The following is a 22,955-nucleotide window of genomic DNA, read 5'->3' on the forward strand; positions in this document are numbered from 1 at the left end:
GGTCCTCCTGACTCCCAGACCCATGCTGTCTCCACTAGACAACAGTTGCTTCTCTTGTCTTTTGTGTCACCTTAGGCAAGTCACTTCACTTTTCTCTGCCTCGGCTCCCTCATCTGAAAAATGGGGTTCAAAACCTGTTCTCCCTCCTACTTAGACTGTGAGCCCCATGTGGGACCCGATTATCTTGTATCTATCTACCCCAGCGCTTCGTATGGTGCTTGGTCCATAATAAGCGCTCGAAAAACACCTCAATTATTATGTGACTTTGGGCAAGACACTTAACATCTCTGTGCCTCAGTTACTTCATCTGTAAAATGAGGATTAAAACTGTGAGCCCCACGTGGGACAACCTGATCACCTTGTATCCCCCAGAGCTTAGAACAGTGCTTTGCACATAGTAAGCGCTTAACAAAAAGCACCGTCTATTATAAAGGGACACTTACTCTCACATGCCAACACTCTCAGTCTGAAGTAGGGCAGTGGTGGCAAGAGCAGCTAAGAACAGTGCCAGCGCTTAGTACATTGCCTGCACTTAACAAATACCATCATCATCAACAGAAATCTGGACCGTGGCTACGGACAGCAAGGCCACTGTGGCTGATAACCGGAGGCTGGGACCTGTGATGACAGATGGTGCCACTGGTAAGAGAAGCATCACTGACTAGTGGATCCAGCGCTTAGTACAGTGCCTGGTACATAGTAAGCTCTTTACAAATACCATTATTATTATTATATTGAGAAGCAGCGTGGGTTAGTGGAAAGAGCACGGGCTTGGGAGTCAGAGGTCGTGGGTTCCAATCCCAACTCCACCACTTGTCAGCTGTGTGACTCTGGGCAAGTCACTTAGCTTCCCTGTGCCTCAGTTCCCTCATCTGTAAAATGGGGATTAAGACTCAGCTCCATGTGGGACAACCTGCTTACCTGATATCTACCCCAGCACTTAGAACAGTGCTCGGCACATAGTAAGCGCTTAACAAATACCATCATTATTATCATTATTATTATTATAGAGCATGGGCCTGGGAGTCCAAAGGACCTGGGTTCTAATCCCGGCTCTGCCACTTGCCTGCTGTGTGACTTTCACTTAACTTCTCTGTGCCTCAGTTCCCTCATCTGTAAAATGGGGATTAAGACTGTGAGCCCCACGTGGGACAACCTGATTCCCCTGTGTTTACCCCAGCGCTTAGAACAGTGCTCTGCACATAGTAAGCGCTTAACAAATACCAACATTATTATTAAGAAAGAAAGATGAGCCTAATCGGGTACTAGAATTACAACCCGTGTCAGCTGGAGGTAAACATGACTGGGGCAGATGCACAGAGATGTGATTTTTCCCTTATGTACACATTCACGTATGTTTCACTGAAGAAGCTGAAATTCACTCAATCGTATTTACTGAGCACTTACTTTGGCAGAGCACTGTACTAAGCGCTTGAGCCCAGGGGACTGACGGTAGACAGAGCAAGGGACTGAAAAAAAAAACAGGAAAGGGTTCTTAGCCCACATCTTCCCAGGTGTCCTACTGGGTAACTTCCTGTAATATTACTTCAGTGAACCTCTTCAAACTGGCCTCAGTTGGAAGATTCATAAAATGGAGATAATAACTCTCCCTCCCTCTTATACAGTGAGCCTGTTGAGGGACAAGGACCTCTGTCCAATCTGTTTATCTTGTAACTATCCCAGAATTTAGCTGTGTGCTTGGCACAAAATGAACGTTTCGTACCACAATGATGATGACGGTTGGTTTGTTTTATGGCACATGTTAACACTGTTCTAAGCTCTGGGGTACGTAGAAGTCAGGGCGGACACAGTCCCTGTCCGACGTGGGGCTCATGGCCTTAAGAAGGAGGGAGAATTGGAATTGAATCCCCATTTTACAGTTGAGGAAACTCAAGCACAGCCAAGTTAAGTGACTTGCCCAAGGTCACACAGCAGGCAATTGGCAGAGCTGGGATTAGAACCCAGTTCCTCTACTCCCAGACCACTAGCTCTTTCCACTAGGCTACACTGCTTCTGTGGTCCCTAATCCTGTCTAACCATACTGTCTAACCACAACTAAAAAAATGATCTGGATTTAGGATTGCCCATTTCTTCCATGGCATTCTTGACCATTGGAAAATGGACTCAGCCTCTGGGTTAATTTCCTAGAGGTCTATATTTCTTGGTTACTCTTTAGACACAAAAGAAATTGTAGAAGAGGCAGAATGACACATAAAGAGAGGGATGGGGGTGAAAGGACAGGAAAAAGCCGAATTGCAGTTGCCCTTTGAACTGATTCACAAATTCACAAGGAATTCCACAAGGAGTTAAAATAATCCTGGGGCTTGGTATCAAGGCTGGCATGACCAGGCACTGTTTTGTTATGATAATTCACATTCCACTGCAGATGTTGCTAAATTCTTCCTCTGACCCTAAAGACAAAAGTTTCAGCAAATTGTTCTTCTGTCTACTGCCCTTAAGCTTTGTTCTATATGCTAGCTCAGCTAATAGCTGCAGGGGAAAATAAGCTGGGAAAATAGTGGGTGGGAGAGAAGTTAGATGACTGTCAAAGCCCAAGGCAAACTATACTTTATATCATTCTTTTCACCATTTCATTGGGTCGTTTTCAACCCCACCCCATCCCCTTTTCCTAAATGCTTTACAGACTCTAGTTACAGTCGTTTAAAAATGAATCAACTCAACGTAATGCAGTTATTTATTCTTCAGTCGGTAGAAGAGGTGGATTCACGTCCTCTGAAGGAAGCAACGAGTGGCAGAGCACGGGTTGGGGGAAAACTGAGGGAGTGGAAGTTTCTATTTATAGAAACTGTATTTTAAACGTCCAGCTACTGCAAAGCGTGGACTGTTTTCATTTAAATTAAGCAGCTGTCAACTTTATAACACTGTTACATTGTTACAGAATGACAGTCTCTGTCAGATTTCACAGCATTTAAACGATATCAGGCAAAAAGAGACACAAAGCTCAAACACGTAAAAATGACCGCAGATACAGTGGGCTCGGTTTTTCCATTATAGATTCAGACCTACAGGTCATTCCATATGACACACAAACATGTGCAAAGGTGCTCACACCACAACCATATATACCTTATCATCAATGGTACTGTTTGAGAGCTTACTATGTGCAGAGTACTGTACTAGGTGCTTGGAAGAGTACGACAGAGTTGGTAGACCTGTTCCCTGCCCACAGTGAGCTTACAGTCGAAGGGAGGCAGACATTGATATAAATAATTTATAATATATAACTTCTAAATTTGCACCTAAAAAGTGTTTTATCCTTTCAAGTCCCCAGAAGTTTCTAGCTTCCTTTATGGCAGAGGACACACCCAGCTTTTAGGTTTAAACCATGAGAATAAGTACGACAGTTAATGCAACATATTTTCCCCTCATACATGTCACTAAATAGGTTTTGACAGTCAGTCATATTTATTGAGCACTTACTGTGTGCAGAGCACTGTACTAAGCGCTTAGGAGAGTACCACAATAAAGATACACTCCCTGCCCACAACGAGGTTACAATCTAGAGGGGAGATGGACATTAATATTAATCCTGGCTCTGCCGCTTATCAGCTGTGTGACTGTGGGCAAGTCACTTCACTTCTCTGTGCCTCAGTTACCTCATCTGTAAAATGGGGATTAAGACTGTGAGCCCCACGTGGGACAACCTGATCACCTTGTATCGTCCCCAGCACTTAGAACAGTGCACATAGTAAGTGCTTAACAAATGCCAACATTATTATTATAATTAATATAAACAAATTATAGATATGTACATAAGCGCCGTGGGGCTGGGAGGGGCGGATGAATAAAGGAAGCAAGTTAGGGCTATGCAGAAGGGAGTGGGAGATGGGGAAGGAGGGCTTAATCAGGGAAGGCCTCTTGGAGGAGATGGGCCTTCAATAAGGGTTGGAAGTGGGGGAGAGTACTTGCCTGTTTTGTAAAAAGTCAATCATTTATTAAGCCCCCTGTACTGTTGTTACAAAGGAAGTAACTTTGGAGCTTAAAATACAATGGAAATGGGATAAGATAGGGGAGTGGGACTCAGTCCAGACTTTATCACCTATATAAATGATCAGATAATCAGTCATCTTTATTCCCAACCCGCTCACCCTTCTTCTGCACTACTTGCATCCCACCCTTCGACTGTTGCTTGCTTTTCTCACCTCCGACCTCTCGCCCAAGTCCTCCCTCTGGCCTGGAACCCCCTCCCTCCTCAGAGGCCCCAGACAATGACTCTCCCAACTTCAAAGCCTTACTGAAAGCACCTCTCCTCCAAGAGGCCTTCCCTGAGCCCTCCTTTCCTCTTCTCCCCCTCCTCTCTTACATCACCCTGACTGGCTCCCTTTATTCATCTCCCCCTCCAACTGCACTTCTGTCCATATCTGTCATTTATTGCTTTCCATTCTTGTCTTCCTTCTAGACTGTAAGCTGGTTGCAGGCGGGGAATGGGTCGGTTATGCTGTAGTCTGCCAAGTGCTTGGTACAGTGCTTTGCACACAGTAAGCTATGAATGAATGAATGAATGAATGAAGAATTGTCTCTTTGGCTTTGGTGCTTCGTCGCAGAATGCTTTGCTGCCCTCAGGGGGTCCAAAGCTCCCTGGCCCGAAGGACAGGCCCGCCCTCCCACAGCCTCCAGGGCCCCTGTGGCAAACACTTTGCTCCTTCTGCAGGTTTCCTGTCAGCAAGGCATTTCTCAGACCCTCTCCAAGGCGTCCATTTTGCCTGGGGGCGCAAAGCCAACCACCACGCCTGGCTGACCTCCCTTATCCACACGAAGAGGGAGGGGGACGCCATCACCCGCCCCGGGATGGAAGGTAAAAACATTCCGTTGAGACTAGAGAGGCCGATCTCTAGCCAGGCCGAGAAGAGGGGGAGAAACGTGAGGCGTAATAGAAACACGCTGTCTCCCAGGACCGTCGCCCTCCCCTCCGACGTTCCCTCCTGCCTCCCTCAACCCCACGTGACCGCCCGCGCGCTCGCCCCTCTCCGCTGCCCCACCGCCCACACGTGACCGCCCGCGCGCCCCTCTCCGCAGCCCCGTTGGCCTCGCGCTCCTCTTCGCGCGCGCGCTTCCCCCGTCGGCTCCGCGCACGCGCCTCGGACCCTCCCCCGCCCCCCCCCCAGCGGCCGTGCCTGGTGACCATCCGGGGACTTTCCCTTTCCCGCCTTTTTTTCCCCTCAGGTTGGAGTTTTCTTCACAGAAGATGGTGGCCCTGGGAGGCGTCGAATGATTGAAAAAATGATAGGGTGGCCGCCCCTCCCGGCCACGTTTGCGGACAGAATTTAGGATTGGGATGTACTTCCAAGCCTGCCAGTTTTGAGAATGGCTTGGGTCACTCCCCTTTAGATTGTAAACTTCCTGAGAGCAGGTAGACAATCTCCATTACATTCTCCCAATGGCCCGGATTGGGGTTCAGCACCCTTGCTACCCAACCTGTGAAAATTCAGCCTTCTTTTCATTCATTCAATCCTGTTTATTGAGTGCCTTCTGTTCGTTCATTCATTCATTCCTATTTATGAGTGCCTACTGTTCATTCATTCATCCAATCCTATTTAATGAGTCCCTACTGCTCATTCATTCATTCAATCCTGTTTTTTGAGTGCCTACTGTTCATTCATTCATCCAGTCCTATTTATTGAGTCCCTACTGTTCATTCATTCATTCAATCCTGTTTTTTTAGTCCCTACTGTTCATTCATTCATCCAATCCTATTTATTGAGTCCCTACTATTCATTCATTCATTCAATCCTGTTTTTTCAGGGCCTCCTGTTCATTCATTCATTCGATCCTGTTTATTGAGTCCCTACTGTTCATTCATTCCTTCAATCCTGTTTATTGAGTGCCTACTGTTCATTCATTCGATCCTATTTATGAGTGCCTACTGTTCATTCATTCAGTCCTATTTATTGCATGCCTACTGTTCATTCATTCAATCGTATTTATTGAGCACTTACTATGTGCAGAGCACTCTACTAAGCGCTTGGAAAGTACAATTCGGCTTCATTTCATTCTTTTCATTGAACGAGGAGTCATTAAATGAGAAATCAATCAATCAGTGGTATTTATTGAGCTCTTACTACTACTAATAATAATTGTGGTATTTGTTAAGCATTTACTGTGTGCTGGACACTGTACTAAGCAGCTGGGGAGGATACAAGCAAATCGGGTTGGGCACAATCCTTGGCCCACATGGAGCTTCCAGTCTCAATCCCCATTTGACAGATGAGGTAACTGAGGCACAGAGAATAATAATAACTGTGGAATTTGTTAAGCGCTTGCTACGTGCCAAGCACTGTTCTAAACGCTGGGGAGAATGTAAGCAAATCAAGTTGGACACAGTCCCTGTCTCGCCTGGGGCTTCCAGCCTCAATCCCCATTTTACAGATAATAATTATGGCTTTTGTTAAGCGGTCACTATATTCCAAGCACTGTACTAAGCGCTGGATGAGGTGACTGAGGCACAGAGAAGTAAAATGACTTGCCCAAGCTCACACAGCAAACAGGTGGCAAAGTGGGATTAGAACCCAGGTCCTTCTGACTCCCAGGCCCGTTCGCTATCCATTATGCCATACTGCTTCTCTGTGCAGAACACTGTTCTAAGCACTTGGGAGAGCATAATACAACAGTAGTGGACATACTCCCTGCCCTTAACTGGCTAAGACTGACATCCTCTAATATTAACTTTTAAGGTTTGATATTCTCCCTGTTATCTAATGTATTTTAATGTCTGTCTAGACTCTAAATCCCTTGTGGGCAAGGATCAGGTTTACTAATTCTGTTGAGTTTCCCAAGTGCTTAGTATAGTGTTCTGCACAAAAATAAGCCCTCAATAAATACCAATGATTGGTTGATTGATATAAATTAGCAATACAACCCTATGTTCTTTTTTAAAAAAATATATATATATGAATTATTACATTAATTTTTGGTTGGGTGGACATATTTTCATTTAAAGCTTTAACCAATCAAATTCCAAAACTATCCTGCTTTGGAGATTTATTATTTGAGTTAATCAATCAACCAGTGGTATTTACTGAGCCCTTACTGTGTTCAGAGCATTTTACTAAGCACTTGGGAGAGTACATTAAAGTAGATGAACATAAATCCTTGCCCTCAAAGAGTTTCAGTCTACTGTGTGCAGAACACTGTACTAAGCTCTTGGGAGAGTATAATAGAGTTTAATATGATTCCTATCCTTAAGGAGTGGGGAAGTTAAGTAGCCACTGAGAGAAAATTAAATTCTCATCCAATCTTTGTGTTAAAATATGTACAAAACTTAGTCAGTGTTCCAATTCTTTGTACTTTTGACAAGTCATTATTCACTTTGGGGTTGTCGTAGTGTTGACAGATTTGTGTCAACATGTACAGGAATATGGCCTCCTGAAATGTTCTCTCTTCCTCCCCCATGCTCCAGGATGGATTGGTTTCACTGCAATCAGTGCTTCTGCAAAGATGCGGCCCCCTTCTTTGTCACCAACTGTGGCCATATTTTCTGTAGAAAGTGTGTACTTGAAGGTGAGTAATTTGTTTTGCATTCAGCCGGTAGTACCTTCATTTGAGTGCAGCAGAGAGAATAAGAATAATTGTGTTAAGTGCTGATTATATGCCAGGCATTGTGCTAAGCGCTGGGTTAGATACAAGGTAATTGGGTTGGACACAGACCCGGTCCCAAATCGGGTTCACCGTCTTAATCCCCATTTTCCAGATGAGGCACAGAAAAGTGAAGTGATTTGCCCAAGGTCACACAGCAGACAAGTGGCAGAACCGGGATTAGAACCCAGGTCTTTCTGACTCCCAGGCCCATACTCTCGCCACTTGACCACACTGCTTCTCTAGCGAAGAGTATTAGACCGAGGAGTAGAAAAGGGGCAGATCTTTTCCCTGACTTTGCACAGGGTGCAGGACTGTTCAAATGGAAAATGTAGTGAGTGTGCAGACCCTGTGATTATAGGAGCAGCAGGAATGTATTTTTTATGAGATGGGTCATCAACTGGAGCCAACCTATTCCTACTGGATAGGGAACGTATCCAAGGCTGTTGGGTAGAGAAAATGTAAGGCGACCTTATTTTAATAATAATTATGGCATTTGTTAAGTGCCTACTATGTTCAAAGCACTGTTCTAAGGACTGGAGAGGATACAAGGTGATCAGGTTGTCCCACGTGGGACTCACAGTCTTCATCCCCATTTTACAGATGGGGTAACTGAGGCACAGAGAAGTTAAGTGACTTGCCCAAAGTCACACAGCTGGCAAGCGGCGGAGCCGGGATTTGAACCCATGACCTGTGACTCCCCAGCCCGTGCTCTTTCCACTGAACCACACTGCTTTTCTATTTTGAAAAGCGGGGCCTATGAGGGTGGATTCATTAGGTTGGGGAAGGAGGGTTGAAAGGTCAAAAAGACAAAGATAGACAGGGAGGCAGAGAGAGAGAGAAAAAGGCAGAGGGAAGGAGGCAGAGACGGGAAAAAGTCAGAAAGGAAAAGAAAACAGCCAAGTGGTAGTAGCTGCCAAGGAGGAATTAAAAAAAAGTTTTTGCCTTCTTCCGATACTTCACCGCTGGCCACTGTAACTTCAGTCCTCTTCTAGTCACAAGCAGGACTTTAATAGTCCTGTGGGAGATTTTCCAAGAATTAAAAAATTTGTAACCATCCCACGGGTTGTCTTTTTACATTAGGAAACCCCCAAGGGTTAATCAAAGGAGTGAAAGAAGGGGAAAAATTAAGAAGCATGGGAAAAAGGAAAAAGACTAGCTGAACCTCAAGAAATATTCCCATTATGATGAGGAACTGACTGCTTGGCTGGCCTTTTAGTCTAGGGACAAACCGAGACCAGGGAGAGCAGACTTAGTGAACAGTGCAGTCGTTAAGGACAGGGCCCCCGCGTTCATTCAGTCGCATTTATTGAGCACTTACTGTGTGCAGAGCACTGTACTAAGCACTTGGAAAGTAGAGTTCGGCAACAGATAGAGACATTCTGTTCTCACAGTCTAGAAACGAAGTGGAACTTCATAAGGGTTTTCATATCTGCATCTTCTGACCAGGGGGTTATCTGCTGGTGTAGCAAAACTGTGTACTAAGACAACAGCAGCTCACTTAGGAATTAGTCATCTGTGCGAATGTCACTGCGATTCACCTACAGTGTTTGCATCTGACAGATCGTTTATCTTAGCCAGTCACCAGCACAGAAAGCAGGTCTCTCTTTAAGAAATTTCCGTTTCTGTGTTTTGGATTGGGAAAAGCTGGGGGAAGCTGCAAGGGACATTCATGAAATAGGAGATTCACATCAGAGGGCAATATAAAATGAGATGGGCATGATTTAGGGCTGGAATAGTAAAGAGAAGCTGCACGTTTGAATAGAGTAACCATCAACTTTGGGAAACTCGACTGAATTTAAGATTTCTCTCCCCTTTACATCTCATTGCTTTCTCAAGCCCATTCCACCATCTCTGGGCCCCTGCCCCATTCAGCTGCTTTTCACTTGTTCCGAGTGAACTCTTTGACCTTATGCATGTGAAAGTCATTAACTCTCTCTTTCTTTTATCCCCGGTCAGAAAAATGTGCTATCTGTGGGACTGCCTGTAAGCATCTGGTGCTTTCTGAGAATGTGAGTGTATCCAAAACATGCACAGTGTCTCTTACTCCTTCAAACCCTGAAATGTGCCTGAAACTTAGGAGAGGAGAGTCTAGGGAAAAAACAAAACCTCATAAACAGCAATTGTGTGAGTCAGGTGGAGAGATTACTTATGTGGATCTGAGGTGAAAAGATGTGGGAGTTAGTAATAATAACAATAATAATGGTATTTGTCAAGTGTTTACTATGAACCACGCACTGTACAAGGGTTGGGTTAGATACAAGATAATCAGGTTGGATATAGTCCCTGCCCCATGTGGGGCTCACAGTCCAAGGAGAGAGCAGAATTTAATCTCCATTTTACAGATGAGGTAACTGAGGCACAGAAAAGCTAAGTGAGAGTTGCCCGAGATCACATAAGAAACAAGTGGCAGAGCCAGGATTAGAACCCAGGCACCCTGTCTCCCAGGTCTGCACTCTTTCCACTAGGCCATGCTGCTTCCTAGCATGTTGAGGCACAAGAGAGGCAAAGAGATGAGTCTGTCCGTCTTTACTAAGCACCTACTATGTACAGAGCATTGTACTAAGCTCTTGGGAGAGTCCGATAAAGTTAGTAGGCATCATCATCATAATTTGTGGCATTAAAGTGCTTACTATGTGCCAAGCACTGTACTAAGTGCTAAGGATATGGCCCCTGCCTGTGAGGAGTTTACAATCCCTCAGGAGAGTGAAATCTATTTCTAAGTTTCATTAGGCTGAAGCCTTTGCCTTACCCAGGGCCATAGAGGGAAACAGGAAGCATTTGGTAAGGAGGTATATTTCCTCTGCCACATTTATTGCATTCTGAATACTTGAAGGCATGTTGTTTATTTTTCTGACGTTCAGATTCTCCTTTCCAAATAGCTTAAACCCCAGGTGAAGATGTTCTTCAAAAGTCCTAAGGAGACAGCATTGCGATATTTAAGTCACGTCTCCCAGGTAAAAGGACCCATCCTGAACTATTTCTCTAATCATATATCAGCTATAAAACTTTCTCATCTTTAAGACAGTCCCATGTTAAATTGCAGGTGATCATAATGTAGATAAATTGCCTACTGTTTGATGTCTCTTTCCTGGACAAAAAATCGCCCCCTTCTTCCCTTCTATTTTGGACACAAGATATTTACTCACCGTCTCCAGCCTACCCTCGAACTTTCTAGTTTTACGGCAGCAGTGCTGTGGCTAAATGTGGCCACTAACATGTGGACTGCTGGAGGTGCTAGAAACAACCTTCAAGGTCATGAGCATTTAATTTTGTGCTTACACACACAAATTTAGAGTTCAGGAAGAAATTTCCTGTCCATCTGCCCCTTCCCAACACATATAATGATAATTAATAACTGTTGCATTGAATGTTTCCTATGTACTAAGTGCTGGAATAGATTCATTCAGTCAATCATATTTATTGAGTGCTTACTGGGTGCAAAGCACTCTACTAAGCTCTTGGGAGAGTAGAGTAAAACGGGAAGAAGACACATTCCCTGCCCACAATGAGCTTACATTCTAGAGGGGGAAACAGACATTATAAACAAATATACATATCTGTTGATACAAGCTTATGAGATTGAACACAATCCCTCATGGGCTCTCAATTGATCTTATCTCCAATAGGCCTATGGCAGAGCAGGTACTTAAATCTGGATCTTCTTTTTTTTATTTTATTTTTTTTTTGTGGTATAGGTCAGGCACTTTTCTAAATACTGAGATAGATACAAAATAATCAAATTGAACACCCCTGGGCCACATGGGGCTCACAGTCTAAGTAGGAGGGAAACCAGGTATTTAATCCCTATTTTACAGGTGAAACTGAGACACAGAGAAGTTAAGTGACTTGCCTTAGGTCACAGAGCAAACAACTGGCAGAGCCAGGATTAGAACCCAGCTCCTCTGTCTCTCAGACTTGTGCTCTTTCCACTAGGCCACACTTAGCCCCTCATTCTGCTCTGCACAATTGGCAGGCACTATGCTGGGAAAAATTTCATCTTCCCCAGAAGCATGGGCCGTGGTGAAAAGTAGATCCCTAACTTGATCGTTATCCCTATCTGGTGAAACAAATAGTAGGAAACTGGGCTATCAGTATCATTAGGAAACTTTTTTTATTTGTCAGTGGTATTTGTTAAGCACTTACTAGGTGCTAGGCACTCTACTAAGTGCTAGGGTAGATACAAACTAATCAGGTTGGACACAGTCCCTGTCCCACACAGTGCTCACAATCTTAATCCCCATTTTACCGGTGAGGTCACTGAGGCACGGAGAAGTGAAGTGACTTGCCCAGCGTCACACAGCGGACAAGTGGTGGAGCCGGGATTAGAACTCAGATCACCTGACTCCTAGGCCCATGCTTTTTCCACTAGGCCACCCTGCCTCTTGTGTGCCAAACCATCACCCCAGCTCTCTTCTATATGCAAAGGACCTGGAAAGAGTATAGGTCAAGGGAAGGCACCGTAACCCCTTTTCTTGGCATTAAGTGATTGCATCTTTGGAAAATGATGTGTAGGGAAACAGGATAAGATTAGTCCCTGAGATTCCATCTCCACAGCTCTTGTCAGTGTCCCAGTGAGGAGGGTAGGAGGCTTTAACTACATTCATTCAGCCACATAGGTAGGCATCATATCTGGGCGACCATGAACAGTATCAGGAGATAAAATCCAGCTGGGACTTAGGGCAAAATGTAAACAAGGTCAAATGAACAAGAGAAAGAGAGTGGGACTTTGGTTAATAACCAAACCCAAGACTAGTTAATGATCAGTAGAGAAAATATATATAATAGGACTCCTAACTTGCCCAATCATGGAACCAATTAATCATGGTTAAATAATCAAGATAAGAAGATAAATGAAAAGGGTTAGTTAATCATCACGGGATAGTTCAGTGAAGTCAGCAAAGTCTGAAAATGTGTTTTTGTGATCCCTTAGGTTGGATTGCTGGTCAGAAGGCTATAGTGATTACTATGCTGTGTTAGTCCGTGATTCATTAAGTCTTGTCTCCCTTCTCCTTCTGCCCCAGAACACCCTCTGACCCGTCCAGCTTGATACCCTCTTTTTCATTGCTGATTAGTGTGTCTATTCAAAATTCCCTTTCCACCTGTTTATTTGTCTGAGAGTCAGACAGTAGTGGCTTATTTTCTGAACCCCTTCTGGCTCCAGGATCACAGGGCAGCAAAGCAGAGAACCTGCATTTTGTAATGGACTGTGAAATTCCTTCCTTACCTGCTACCTCTAAGGTTGCCATTTTCGCCCCATTCCTCGGCCACTCATCTACAGAAGCTCAGGTCAAGAGGTAGAGGTTACAGTTACTGATACTGAGACAAAGATTCTTATTTATCAGGGATTTAATAATAATGATAATAGTAATGATATTTAAGAGCTTACTATATGCCAGGCACTGTTTGGATACAAGCAAATCGGGTTGGACACAGTCCCTGTCCCATGTGGGGCTCACAGTCTTAATCCCCATTTTACAGATGAGGTAACTGAGGCACAGAGAAGAGAGGCGACTTGCCCGATGTCACCCAGCAGACAGTGGCAGAGCCGGGATTAGAACCCATGACCTTCTGACTCCCAGGCCCATGATTTATCCATTAGGCCCTAACAAAACATCAATCATGGAGCAGCAGCCTCTATGATTCCGTCAGCCCTAAATGGTGGTGAACTGGGTGGGCAAGAGCAGGAGGAAGGGAAGTGACTTTTTTTTTTTTAATATAAAATTACTTCTCAGGAACTTTCCCTGCAACATTTTCCCATGGGGTCAAGGTGGAAGGGAAGTTGATCATTTATTTATTTTTTTATTTAGAAAATGAAAATTGTTTCTTAGGAACTTTTCCTGCCAAGTTTTCCCAAGGTAGCTCTTTGGCAAGGAAAACCTATTTTTAAAAAAAGCAACTTTCAGTTCCCCAAAAAAGTCGAAAGTGGCTCCTCTCCCACTCCCGTGGGAGTTCCGGTCTCTCCTCCCTCAGCGATGATGAAGGCAGAAGTCAGACTATATTAGGTGTTAGCTGCCCTCAGCACTCTCATTAGGAGTTGACATGCCAGGCTCTGGCCCTGGTTTGGCTGACCCAAGCTACACCATAATAAAAATAATAATCGTTATGGTACTTGTTAAGCACTTACTACGTGCAGAGCACTGTTCTAAGCGCTGGGGTAGATACAGGGTAATCAGGTGGTCCCACGTGGGGCTCACAGTTAATCCCCATTTTACAGATGAGGTAACTGAGGCACAGAAGTTAAGTGACTTGCCCACAGACACAGCTGACAAGCGGCAGAGCCGGGATAATCATTATGGTACTTGTTAAGCACTTACTATGTGCCAAGCACTGGTCTAAGCTGCTGGGGCAGATACGAGTTAATCAAGTTGGACACAGTCCCTATCCCACATGGGGCTCACATTTTTAATCCCCATTTTACAGATGAGTAACTGAGGCCCAGAGAAGTGAAGTGATTTGCCCAAGGTCACACAGCAGACAGGTGGCGGAGCCTGGGTCCCACACCGCTCCCTCATCCCTGCCACGAGCTAGCTCCCTACTAAAGCCGTTCCAGGCCACCTCCATCTTTGCTCAGTTGACAGGGGCCCTGAACCCTTCTGGGTGTACCAACCCAGGACTCCTACAGAACTGGCGTGAGCTCCTCCAAACCCTTCTTCCACCGTCAGGGCTTGACTGGTGCCGCTTGGGAATGATCGGATATTTCAGCCACGTCTTAAAAGGAACTCTTGCATAAGGCCACTGGGCTGCATCACACCTTCCCAAGATCCTGAACAAATGCTGGCCCTGAGGGTTTGAAGGCTAAAGACCAATTTTCTCTCCAGCTGTCCTAAAAGTTTCAATTCCCTTGACCCCGGGCTAGATTCTAGTTGGCCTGAAGGAGGAAATCAATCAATCGTATTTGTTGAGTGCTTACTGTGGACAGAGGACCGTACTGAGCTCTTGGGAGAGTACAACGTAACAGAGTTGGTAGACACATTCCTGGCCCACAGTGAGCTCACAGTCTGGAGAAAAATGACTTAAGGAAGAGAATACCTAGCAAGGCAGGTTTCCTTTTCACGAGAAGGAGGTGAGAAGAAAGATGGGGGGAGTCTGGGGGTGAGTAATCTTTTCTCTCAGCAGGTATGGACCTTCCAGAAGAAGCAGATGGATCTCCTTATTGCCTTTTACAAAGACAGGCTCTCCAAATTAGAACTAACCGTGCAGGAGACTCAGCAGAGAGTGGCTAACCAGGAAAAGTGAGTAAAGGGACCAGCCCTTTTTATTCCCCAGTGATATTTATTAAGCACTTCCTATGTGCCAGGCCCTGTACTAAGTGCTGGGGTATATACAGGTACTCAGTTGGACACAACCCCTGTCCCACATGGGGCTCACAGTCTTAATCCTCATTTTACAGATGAGGGAACTGAGGTCCAGAGAAGTTAAGTGACTCTCCCGAGGTCACACAGCCAGACAAGTGGGATTAGAAACCAGGACATTCGGATTTCTAGGCCTGTGCTCTTTCCACACAGTGGAGAGTTTCTTCTTAGAGAAGTCATGCATTCATTCAGTCACCCCTGCCTTAATCAGTAAGCACTGGGACTGCACCTTGAGCAGTGTGATACATCCCGAGCCGTTCAATAATTCTTCGTGGATGATGAGAATGATCATCAGGAGGAGGGTGGGATGACTGAGGAAAAAACACCGAAATCGAAAGTTCTGATTTTCCTCTTAGGGAGTTGGCAGTCCTGAAGAAGGAGAATGGTGAACTGAAGAAGTTTCTGTCCATTCTGAAGGTGAGAAAAAAAACCACCCATTCTCCCATTAACTATCCTCCCTTAGTTCCCTGAATGAGCAAAGTCTCCTTCCATAATCCCCCAGAACCATTTAAAATCTGTCACTCCCTGCCAACAGCTTGGCCTAGTGATAGAGCACGGGCCTGGGAGTCAGCAGGACCTGGGTTCTAATCCCAGCTCTGCTACTTGTCTGCTGTGTGACCATGGGCAGATCACTTCTTTGTGCCTCAGTTACCTCATCTGTAAAATGGGGATTAAGACTGTGAGCCCCACGTGGGACAGGAATTGTGTCCAACCTTATTATCTTATATTTACTCCAGTGCTTAGAACAATGCCTGAAACACAGTAAGCACTTAAAAAATGTCATCGTCATCTCCCAAACCTTAACTTTTTTCCATCCCTTAATTATTCCATTTCTATCCTGCCTCATTTCCCTGTTAGTACTTGGTGTCTCTGGGTTTTCCATCCAGGCTGTGGTCCTCCTGTCAGCTTTCATCTCCTCCTCTCCTCTACTTCCCTAGTATCCTCTCGCCCACCCTCTTGTCCTCATCTTTCCCTCCCTCATGGGGCGATGATAGCCTCCTCAACTCCAGGCTTTCTTCCCCTTGCAGGAATGTCCCAACCGATGCCAAGGCAGCAGGTCAGTTCCAGAATTCCCTCCCAGCTGCTCTTCCTCTGAAGGTTCTGTAGCTCCCCATCCCAAGTCAGTGGGTCCTGGAAAGACCGAAAGACGTAACGGGAATGGGAGAGGGTGGATGATGGATTTATACACAGTACGTCAAAAGCCGAGCCCCCCCATCAAGAAGACTAGACTGCTTGGTTTGTAGACACTCTAGGTTGGAAGCTCACTGTGGGCGGGGAACGTGTCAACCAACTCTGTTATATTCTACTCTCCCAAATGCTTAGTACAGTGCACTGCACACAGTAAGCGCCCAAGAAAGAGACAGAGTGCGTGTGTGTGCTCCTCGTTCTTGGCGAGTTTACTCTTGAAACACATCAGAGATAGTCGGTGAGAGTTAGCGTCAGTGAACTGGTGGCCAGGGAGGGAGCTTCTCTGTTTTAGCTGCTTGCCCGGATGGCCACTTTCCTAACCTATATTTGCTTACTAAAATAAAAGCTTTTTTTTTTCCCTGCAGGACTTCTACACCCCGGCCAGTGGGCATTACCTCCCCCACACAATTAGGTAAGTTTCCCAATCTCATGTGCCCAAACAACTGAGGGGAAATGAATAAACCCCCTGACACCTGTGTTTGAACTCCCTGGCTGGGCTTCTTTCAGGGAAGAACCACTTCCTCTTAGAGAGCCACCTACCCATCCGTTTAATCTTATGTGGAAGTGAAAAAGAAAGACACCCTGCCAACCAGGCAAACATACACGTATGCAAACAATTGGGAAGGGTGGAACTCGTTTTAGATTTAGGAAGAGGCAGTAGCTAACCAGAGATAATGAGAATGGCCAATCCCGCAGAAGGAGCAGGGCCCCAGTGGAAAGAATGCCTGTTGCAGAGTCAGGGGACCAGGGTTCAAATCCTGGCTCTGCCATTTGCCCGCTGTGTGACCTTGGGCAAGTCACAACCTCTCTGTGCTTTGGTTTCCTCATCTGTACAAGGGGGATTAAATACTTGTTCGTGCTGTGAGGCCTGTAAGGGCCAGGGACTGTGTCTGATCTGATTATCCTGTATCTACCCCAGAGCTTAATACTTGACACATAACGAGGCACTTAACAAATACCACAGTTATCCTCATCATTTTGGTACCTTGACGATATCTCACTTCTCTTCCAGCCACTCCTCGCCCCAGCTCCCAGCACAGCAGCCACATGGTCAGGTGACTAATAATGATGATGACTACTAGGGCAACTCCAGGTGGGAGGCAGATTAAAGCTTTGATAGATTGGGCAAAGAATGAAAATTTACCTATACGTGGTATGGAAGAAACTGAGCTCAGATTCCGGGGGCGTTTGAAATTAATTTTTTGTTTTCTCCTTTGGGGCACAGTCGATCCTCCTCCCGGGAGTCCACCCCCTATAGAATGGCGACTCTGGGCAGCTGGCAAGTACGTGCTTTATTTCTTTATTTTTCATTTATTTATGTTAGTGTCTTTACCCCTCTCTAAACTGTAAGCTCACTGTGGGCAGGAAATATGTCTGTTCATTGTTATATCGTACTCTCCCAAGGGCTTCATACAGTGCTCTGCACACAGTAAGCCCTCAGTAAATACGACTGAACGAATGAATGCTTTCCTCTAGGCCAGGTCTTCTCTGTCAAACCAAAGAAGATTGAGGTGGAGCCAAGTATTTGGCTTTGACCAAAGAAATTTGGCACTAGGTAGATTTGTGGGAAGGGGGGGGGGGGGAAGTGTTTAATCCAAGTATTGACTAGAGATTTCATCCAACTCCAGGAACGGAGTAGGTTAAAACGCGTGCCTGCACAGCTCTAGATTTTCAGAGGCAGAGAGGGATTCGAAAGCCTAAGCCGAATGATAACAGTAGCTGGAATTGATAAAATACCTTCCTTTTTCCAAAGCGCTTTTGCATCAACCCTCCGGTGGCCCCGAGAGGTTCAGCGACTTGCAAGAGATCACACAGGCCTGGGACTAGAACCCAGATCTAATCCCCAAACCAGCGGTCCCTCCGTTAAAGCCACACTACTCAGTGGCGGTGTTTGTTCAGTCACACCGCCTAAGGGTCAGCGTGGTGTTTGCTCAGCTGTTCGTGTTTGTGATTTGTCCAGCAGGGAAGCCGAGGCTTGCAGGGAAGAAGCACTCCCAGGGACTCTTTCACTGGTGAGAAAAGGAGGCATCGGAGACCTCCACACTTTCCGCAAATACCAGCTGGTACCGTTCTGCCCACCCTTCTCCTTACCGCCCTTATGTGACCCTATCATCCATTCTCCCTCGAGCTCTTTTGGCCAGGGATCACCGTCTTCCCGATTTTCCTCCCTCCCCGCATTTTCCAGTGCGATGATTCCCGTTCTCGGGCAGAGAGGAGAGAACTTGGCGAGCTCGGGAAAAACAAGGCGACTGGTCTCTGTCCAGTGGAGGGAATTGACCGATTCCCTACTGTAGGCGACCAGTTCAGGACTTCAAACAGTAGACACAAGGTGGCAACAAAGTCTAGAAAATGAGAGGAAGACTGACGTCTGATGTCTGGCTACTTTCGAGTCTCTGGCCCCTCACGCATAGGATCACCAGGGCAGAGATTGTCCAGTTATCCCATTTTTCTTCCAGCCCCAGAGAGACACCCTGGGGATCCCCCCCCCCACCAACTGTAAGCTTGTTGTGGGCAGGGAATGTCGGTTTAGTGTCTTATACTCTCCCGAGTGCGTAGTACGGTCCTCTGCACCACAGTAAGGCTCGATAAACACGATCGATTGATCGAATGAATGAATCCATCGTATTTTCCTGTTGAACTTTGATTCTGTAGTCTTGTTGGAAGTGGGTCCAGCAACGGGAGTGAAAGGGGCACATTTGGAGTCAGTTGTGTTCGTTGAACGTTTACTGGGTGCAGAGCCCAGAACTAAGTGCTTGGGAGAGTACAGTGTTACAGAGTTAATAATAATAATAATAATGTTAGTATTAAGCGCTTACTATGTGCTGAGCACTAAGCGCTGGGGTAGATAGAGGGTAATCAGATTGTCCCACGTGGGGCTCACATTTCTTAATCCCCATTTTTACAGAGGTAACTGAGGCACAGAGAAGGGAAGTGACTTGCCCAAGGTCACACAGCAGACGGGGGCGGAGCCGGGATTAGAACCCACGACCTCTGACTCCCAAGCCCAGGCTCTTTCCACTGAGTCACACAGACACATCCCCTGGCCACAGTGAGCGTACAGTCTAATGTGAACCATTTTCATTCCCTTGAGGTTTCACCACAGAAGTGAAAGTACCCAACCCTGGGATGGGCTTTATCCCAGCTCCACCACTTTTCTCCTGTGTTACCTTGGGGAAGTCACTTAACCTCTCCAGCCCTCAGTTCCCTCATCTGCAAAATGGGGATTAAGACTGTGCACCCCACGTGGGACAACCTGATTCCCTTGTGTCTATCCCAGCGCTTAGAACAGTGCTCTGCACATAGTAAGCACTTAACAAATACCAACATTATTAATGGGATTAAGACTGTGAGCCCTATATGGGACAAGGACTGTGTCCAACCCAATTATCTTGTATCTAGCCCAGCGCTTAGAACAGTGCCAGGCACAGTTAGCACTTAATAAATACCATAATTATTATGTACCAAGCTACACTCCTGCTCCCTTCTTCATCTTTTAGCCTCAGACCCGACACATTCACTTCTTCGGATCAAGTTGCCTCCGTCGCCACCGCGTCCCGTCTGTGTCTTCTCCAGTTCAGTGTCTTCTCAAATGACCCATTTTTATGTTTTTCAGCAACTCCCTCATCAGGGACTTCTCATAGCCAGCTGTCCTATAGGTGCGTAACGCGGGACATCCCTCTCCCTTACTCACACACCCTTCTAGTGATTCTAGTACCTCCACATTTGGAGCCAAAGTGGGGCAGGCGGGGGGAGGGCCTCGCCTTGGCAAGGGAGCTAAATCCCTAAAGGAGATTGTAGGATCATTGTGGGCAGGAAATTTGTCTGTTATATTGTCCTCTCCCAAGCTCTTAGTACAGTCATCTGCACACAATGCTCTTAATACGATTCACTGACTGAGAGTTCTTTAGTTCCATAGGCCCCCAGGTTCTGCACCACCATAATATCCAGATTTAAGCCAATACATGTTTGTTTTATTTCCTGAATTCCAGAGACAACTCAGGTGAGCAGAGGGCTTTTTGCCAGAAGTAGCTAGATGGTTGTAATTCTGTTCAGTGCAAATATTGCCTCTCTACGCACCTTTTACCGGTTAATGACCTCTGCTAACTCTTCTGTGTTCTTTTCCCTTCTCCCTAGGGCTCCTTCTGCCTCCTTGGGTTTGGGGGTGATCTCTTCCAGGCCATCCGGCCCCACCAGAGTCACCCCTAACTATTCTATGAGGATATTTTCCAGTGAGTGTAATTTAAATTCCTGAAGGAGCTGGGAGTTAATAGTTCAACCCGCATCTCGCAAAAATCAAATATGGGAGAAAGTGGGTTTTTTGGTGAATAGAAGAACGGGAAAAGGAGAAAGGGTTTTCGGTGAGTGGGGGAAGTGGCCAAGGCGGCGAAGAACTGCCTACAGTTCAACCCAAAGATGGGGAAATAGGATAATGAGCCTGTTGCCTCAAGAGAACCATGTCCAAACTAGCTCCAAAACGAGTGTGATCAGGGGCTGAAAAACACATTAAAAAGTCAGTCACCGGCTCCAAGCGTTTGGTCTTGTGCCGTCTTTCTTTTTCTGCCACAGTTACCTAACGCACGAACTGCCACCTCCACTCGGGGAGTCTCCCAAAAGGTGACTCTTCCTTCCTCTACTTTATCCCTTTAGAATGGAAGCGGCTCTTCAGAAAGCCTAGTGACAGACCCTGTAAAAATACTACTAATAATTGATATTTGTTAAGTGTTCACTATGCGCCAGGCACCGTACTTAGCACTGGGGTGGATAGAACCAAATCGGGTTGGAAACAGTCCCTGTTCCACGTCGGGTTCAGTCTCAATTCCCATTTTACAAATGAGGTAACTGAGGCACAGAGAAGTGAAGCGACTTGCCCAAGGTCACACAGTAGACATGTGGTGGAACCATGTCCGAGTCCCAGGCCTAGGCTCTATCCACTACGCCATGCTGCTTCTGTTGGACTGTGCCCAACCTGATTAGCTTTTACCCACCCTGGCACTTAGTACAGTGTTTGGCTCATAGCACTTAAATACAAATTCATTCTCTTGACAAAGCATGTGGGAAAAACCAGGTGTTGCCTGGCCTCAGACTGGATTTATGAGGGCTGGGAAGATCTGGGGTGAGGCAGTTCGTTTAAGCTTTATATGGGAATATTTGGACTTCAGGTTAAATCTTCTGCAGCAGATGAGAAGGCCACCTTCAAACACTAGCCTTTAAATTGCTGATATGCTTCATATTAAGTTAGACTGGGAGACTGGGAGTTCTCTTTAGACGATAAGCTCCTTCTGGGCAGGGAATGTGACTACCAACTCTGATATACTGTACTCTGAATCAGTCGTATTTTTTGAGCACTTACTGTGTGCAGAGCACTGTATAACAATATGGGACACATTCCCCGCCCACATTGAGTTTACAGTCCAGAGGACGTTTAGTACGCAGTTAGCCCTCAGGAATTACCATCAATTGATATAAAGCCCAGTAACGGGATTCATTTCCTCTTCGGCCCGACGCCTAGAAGCAGCGTGGCTTAGTGGAAAGAGCCCGGGCTTTGGAGTCAGAGGTCATGGGTTTGAATTCCGGCTCCTCCACTTGTCAGCTGTGTGACTGTGGGCAAGTCTCGGTGCCTCAGTTACCTCATCTGTAAAATGGGGATTAACTGTGAGCCTCATGTGGGACAACCTGATTCCCCTGTATGTACCCCAGCGCTTAGAACAGTGCTCTGCACATAGTAAGCGCTTAACAAATACCAACATTATTTATTATTAATATTTTCTCTTTTTCCCAGCTTAAAAGCCACATCTCAGGCAGCTCTGATTCACCTGACTAGGTAAGTGATCTGCCAAGGAACAGAAGTGAGAGCCAGCACCAGACCTCCCTGAGTACGAAGCAACTAAAGAAGAATCTGCACCCGAGTGGTGCCATTGAGCAGGTTGCTTCCTAAAGTCAGCTGTACTATAACAGCGAGATCACACTCCCCCCAAACCCTCTGTCTACCACACAGCTCCTTGGCTGACTTGCCCAAGGTCACAGATGCATAGAACCCAGGTCCTCCTGACCCCCAGGCCTGATTACCTTCTGCCTACCCCAGCGCTTAGAAGAGTGCTTTGGCACAGAGTGAGTACTTAATATCCCAGTTATTATTTTTATACGGCTCTGCTCTTTTCTCCACCGCAGGCTGACCTCCCAACAGCAGCAGCTGCAGGTGGGGCTGGCCAAAAGGAAAGAAGTCTGGAGTCCCTCCCACTCTCCACGGTGGCTAGCAAGGAAAGGACAAGCTCGACTGGACTCAACTCCTATTGCATCCTGAGACTTGGGCCCTAAGGTTGGGGTCCCGGACCTAGTTCCTCTCTCCTAATTCTCAACTCCACTCTGCTGTTCGCAGACTTTCTTATTGGTTCCAGTGAGACCACATACTGAAGTAGCACACCCAGCCCCTTCTTCAAACATTTGCGTTTAATGAGGAAGAATCACCTGCTCAAGGCCTTAGTTCACCGGGCCCCAACCCTCCCTTCCGCTAGGATGTAGAAAGCTCCCCCCGTTTCCCACTTGGCATGCCTCTCCTTCCCCCCAGAATTGCTTTTTAGCTTCATTGCTTAGGTCAGTGCTTGGCACACAGTAAGCACTTAAATAGAACTCTAATTTTCACCATCTGTGTACTGTATGAAAATAAATAACCAATACGTTGCTTAACCTGCAGCCTCCCGGACCTGGACGCAGGCATCATTAAAAGGCTGATTTCCCTCATGACTCCTGCTTGTTTTCCCTCCGTTCTGTGAAAGTGGGGGACGCAGAGGGGCGTATGGACATACGGCTGAGGAGCAGGAC

At 46.1% G+C, this 22,955-nt stretch overlaps 1 protein-coding gene across 4 annotated transcripts; it reads left to right on the forward strand.

Annotated features, from left to right (window-relative positions):
- The first annotated feature begins 558 nt into the window (after positions 1 to 558).
- Positions 559 to 22,877, forward strand: RNF212B (ring finger protein 212B). Of its 4 annotated transcripts, none has more exons than XM_039913934.1 (17): positions 560 to 642; positions 4,673 to 4,816; positions 5,185 to 5,371; positions 7,418 to 7,518; positions 9,553 to 9,605; positions 10,476 to 10,550; positions 14,713 to 14,828; positions 15,305 to 15,365; positions 15,977 to 16,005; positions 16,502 to 16,548; positions 17,149 to 17,191; positions 17,362 to 17,419; positions 18,097 to 18,148; positions 19,750 to 19,792; positions 20,271 to 20,365; positions 21,916 to 21,957; positions 22,305 to 22,877. In XM_039913934.1, the coding sequence occupies exons 4-16, from the start codon at positions 7,419 to 7,421 to the stop codon at positions 21,918 to 21,920; spliced, it is 777 nt and encodes a 258-aa protein (XP_039769868.1). In that variant the 5' UTR covers positions 560 to 642; positions 4,673 to 4,816; positions 5,185 to 5,371; position 7,418; the 3' UTR covers positions 21,921 to 21,957; positions 22,305 to 22,877. The 4 variants fall into 4 exon arrangements, with proteins under 4 accessions (XP_039769870.1, XP_039769868.1, XP_039769871.1 ...); XM_039913937.1 differs by having other exon boundaries at positions 18,100 to 18,148; XM_039913935.1 differs by lacking the exon at positions 5,185 to 5,371.
- Positions 22,878 to 22,955: the final 78 nt, after the last annotated feature.

Source organism: Ornithorhynchus anatinus, chromosome 13 (assembly GCF_004115215.2).
Source record: "Ornithorhynchus anatinus isolate Pmale09 chromosome 13, mOrnAna1.pri.v4, whole genome shotgun sequence".
Classification (NCBI taxonomy): Eukaryota; Metazoa; Chordata; class Mammalia; order Monotremata; family Ornithorhynchidae; genus Ornithorhynchus; species Ornithorhynchus anatinus.

Coding starts and splice junctions, on each gene's coding strand:
- RNF212B (XM_039913936.1), top strand. CDS start 7,419: ATGGATTGGTTTCACTGCAATCAGTGCTTCTGCAAAGATGCGGCCCCC. Junction 16,006..16,501: donor AACCGATGCCAAGGCAGCAG/GTCAGTTCCAGA, acceptor TTTTCCCTGCAG/GACTTCTACACCCCGGCCAG. Junction 18,149..19,749: donor TCCCAGGGACTCTTTCACTG/GTGAGAAAAGGA, acceptor TATGTTTTTCAG/CAACTCCCTCATCAGGGACT.